Source organism: Thalia democratica, unplaced genomic scaffold (assembly GCF_965202585.1).
Source record: "Thalia democratica unplaced genomic scaffold, ktThaDemo2.hap1.1 HAP1_SCAFFOLD_2117, whole genome shotgun sequence".
NCBI classification, from domain to species: Eukaryota; Metazoa; Chordata; class Thaliacea; order Salpida; family Salpidae; genus Thalia; species Thalia democratica.
Window position 1 is genome coordinate 1 of NW_028140891.1, and position 3,000 is coordinate 3,000.

Below are 3,000 nucleotides of genomic sequence, written 5' to 3' on the forward strand. Positions count from 1 at the left end.
GGTCATTGAGCAAGCAATGAACCTGAAAGTTTACAGAAATGAAAAACAAAGGCTGTTTGATGATGAAGCTTCTCCCAAGAAAAAGGTGAAGCGCGATTTGTTTGCATCCGATGATGAGTTTCTTTCAAAGAATGCTCCGTCAGCAAGCGAATCCAATTTTCATGTTTCCGAAGAAGCAGACAAACCGCAGGACCTCTCTTTATCCAACAAAAACCTCCCTGAAACGTCCTGCAAGACTTTGAAGGTGCCCAACATCTACAAGAACCTGTTGGAAAACCAGCTGTCTCTCTCCTACAAAAACCAGCCTGCGACGAAAGAAGACCAGGGCGCCTCCAACCCGGAAACGAAGAACCGCAAGGAGTCCGGGTTCTGCAGCGACAACTTTGAAACTTCGAGCACCGTGTCGAAATCGCCCGATAACCTGAGCAGCGACGCGTTCGTTCCCGCGGCGGAAGCCCAGCAGCAGGTTGGCAGCAAACCCGCGGAAGCCGACGTGCCGAACAGCATGACAAACTTGGACATGCTGCTGCTCGCCGTCGGCCACGTCGAAGACAAAAGTTCAGCTGCGGAAGTTGTGGCTCCGAAACAACGTGACTGTGATGTCGTTTCAACTTTGAACGACGTTTCTGCTGCTGATAAAAGGCTGCAAGTGCCTCCTGTTGAACAGCAGAAAAACACCGGTTCCCAAGAATGCTTGAACTTGTCCAACCAGAGCAGTGGATCGACGGACAACTCAGCAGCCAACAGCGTTCAGCCTCAACAAGCAAGCATGCTGGCAACAGGAGGTGCGCAGAACACGCAGCAGGTGTTCAACCAGCCTCCCGTGCAGCAGATGCACTTTCACACGGTGCAACTCCAACAGGTCATCAACGGCAAAGTGGTGACGGTGCCGGCGTTTGTACCGGTCATAATGCCCGCAAACGGCTCGCAGATGCAGCCCGTTCAAATGGGACAGTTTCCTCAAATCGGACCAATTTTGTCGCCAAACGGGACTCAAATGCCTGCTCTACCAATGGGCCAGTTTCCGATGGCCATGATGCCCGGACAGTTGTTGCAGCCGCAGGTGGCGGGTCAGAGTTTCATCGGGCAGAATTGTGTCAACATGAGCAGTTCGGAACAGTTGAACTCACCACAACCGGTAGGCCAAGTACCTATTGGTTCACCGCAACCAATACACAATGTTGGTTCCAATATTCAGCAGATAAATTTGAACCAGAGCTACCCGGCAGTCATTCAGAACCAATTCGCTCAATCCTTGTTTGGCAACTATCAGCCGGAGAAGAATATAATACATAATAATAACTTCAACGGAACTTTGAGCGTGAGTAACAACTCGGATTTTCAAAACTCGCCGGCAAACCAAAGTACCCAAATAACGAATACAGCCGATTCGACCAACAACCAAGCTGTTAGAGACGGTTTGTTTTTATGATTGATTTTCAAAATTAAATGTTATTGTTTGCTCAAAGTAAATATTTGTTCTACTCGTTGTAGTCTAGCTTTCAGCATGTAGCGTGTGGCTTTTTTGTTGTTTTTATCATCTGAACAAATACGTAAGTTAAGCTAAAATGTGTATAAAGCATTGGTTAATCATTAAAACATAAATAATTTATGCTTTTATACAATGCTTCCTGATTGTTTATATTTTTGATGTAAAATAGTTTAATAATTTTTCAAGATTACTTAACCAAACTTATTTTAAATTAAACGTTTTGATAAATTAATAATAAACAGTTGTTCAAAAGAAACTATCTATTAAATCATCGTTTGTGTGATACAACAATAACTTACAAACAAAACTTTCAACAGTTTTTAGGTTATTTTATAAACATTTTGCCAATTTTTTTGTAAATTAATGAGAAATAGTACTTCTGGTTGGAATGTGCTGAGTCATTGTTTCTTGTATCAATAAAATTAGCTTAACTACCAACCATGAGTAGAGCAAGAAGTTTATTTTCAAATACTACAAGTAATAATTGATTACTGTTTAGTGTTTTTGAAATGTAAGTTTCAGAAATTTAAAATCTTTTAAAAGATAAAGAACAATTAATTAGAAACAAAAATCAATAAAACATAAAAAGAAGTATTTGCTAAGTTAGTTTTAATTTAAGGAACAACAAATTAAATTCATTTTATTTTTTGTATAAATTTATTATATACCTTATGTTAGAGATCCTTAACTCTTTTGTTTTTTTGTTTACATCATTTGTAGAAAAGCATACTAAAAAGATATTTAAACACAGATATTTTGAATAAATTATAAGCATCTAAATAAAAATATTAGCATTGGATATAAGCTAAAAACATCTTTAAATTAATATTAATAAAATAGGCTAATATTTATTTGTAAAAAAATTGAAAATAAATGAAGATAAAACGTGCTCTTACGAGTTTATTGAAGTTAAAATTTTTGTAAAAAATAATTCCATTGGTGTAAGTAAAAGTTCAATAAGTATTTAACACCTTAGTAAGTATAAAAAATAAAACAGTAAGATGTAACTAATTATTTGATAATTAAACAGATCTGGCAACTGTGGAAGAAGCAAAACTTTTAGTAGATTTTAAAGGAAAATCAAAATAAAAGCAAACAGTGAAAATGATTTGTTTAAAGTGAGACAAATTAGCTTTTTATTTTCCATTTAAAAATATTATTAATAGTTTTTTTTCATTTAGTTAAAAAAAAAATAATTAAAAGCTTCATAAGTGAAAAATGTTTTAAAAAGCTATATTCAAATTTAAACAAATAGAAATCTAATATTATAATACCAATCAAAAAAGTATTTTTAAAGGGTATGACATTTATTTTCACATTATTGATATTATTAGTTAAATTCAATGTTGAAAATTTATCCAAGCATTAGAATTACTTTGTTCATAAGTATTTTTATCTTCGTATAGATTTTAATAATTTCAAAACTTTACAACGATTGAAAAAATTTCAGGGTATCAAGCAAAATATTCAGTGGTTCATTGAAGAGAACCATGATACAAAATATTAAA

The 3,000-nt window shown here is 35.3% G+C and overlaps 1 protein-coding gene across 1 annotated transcript; it reads left to right on the forward strand.

Annotated features, from left to right (window-relative positions):
• The first annotated feature begins 16 nt into the window (after positions 1 to 16).
• On the forward strand, positions 17 to 3,000 carry LOC145849089 (uncharacterized). The gene is made up of 3 exons (XM_082954168.1): positions 17 to 1,418; positions 2,523 to 2,610; positions 2,943 to 3,000. The coding sequence occupies exons 1-2, from the start codon at positions 17 to 19 to the stop codon at positions 2,579 to 2,581; spliced, it is 1,461 nt and encodes a 486-aa protein (XP_082810294.1). The 3' UTR covers positions 2,582 to 2,610; positions 2,943 to 3,000.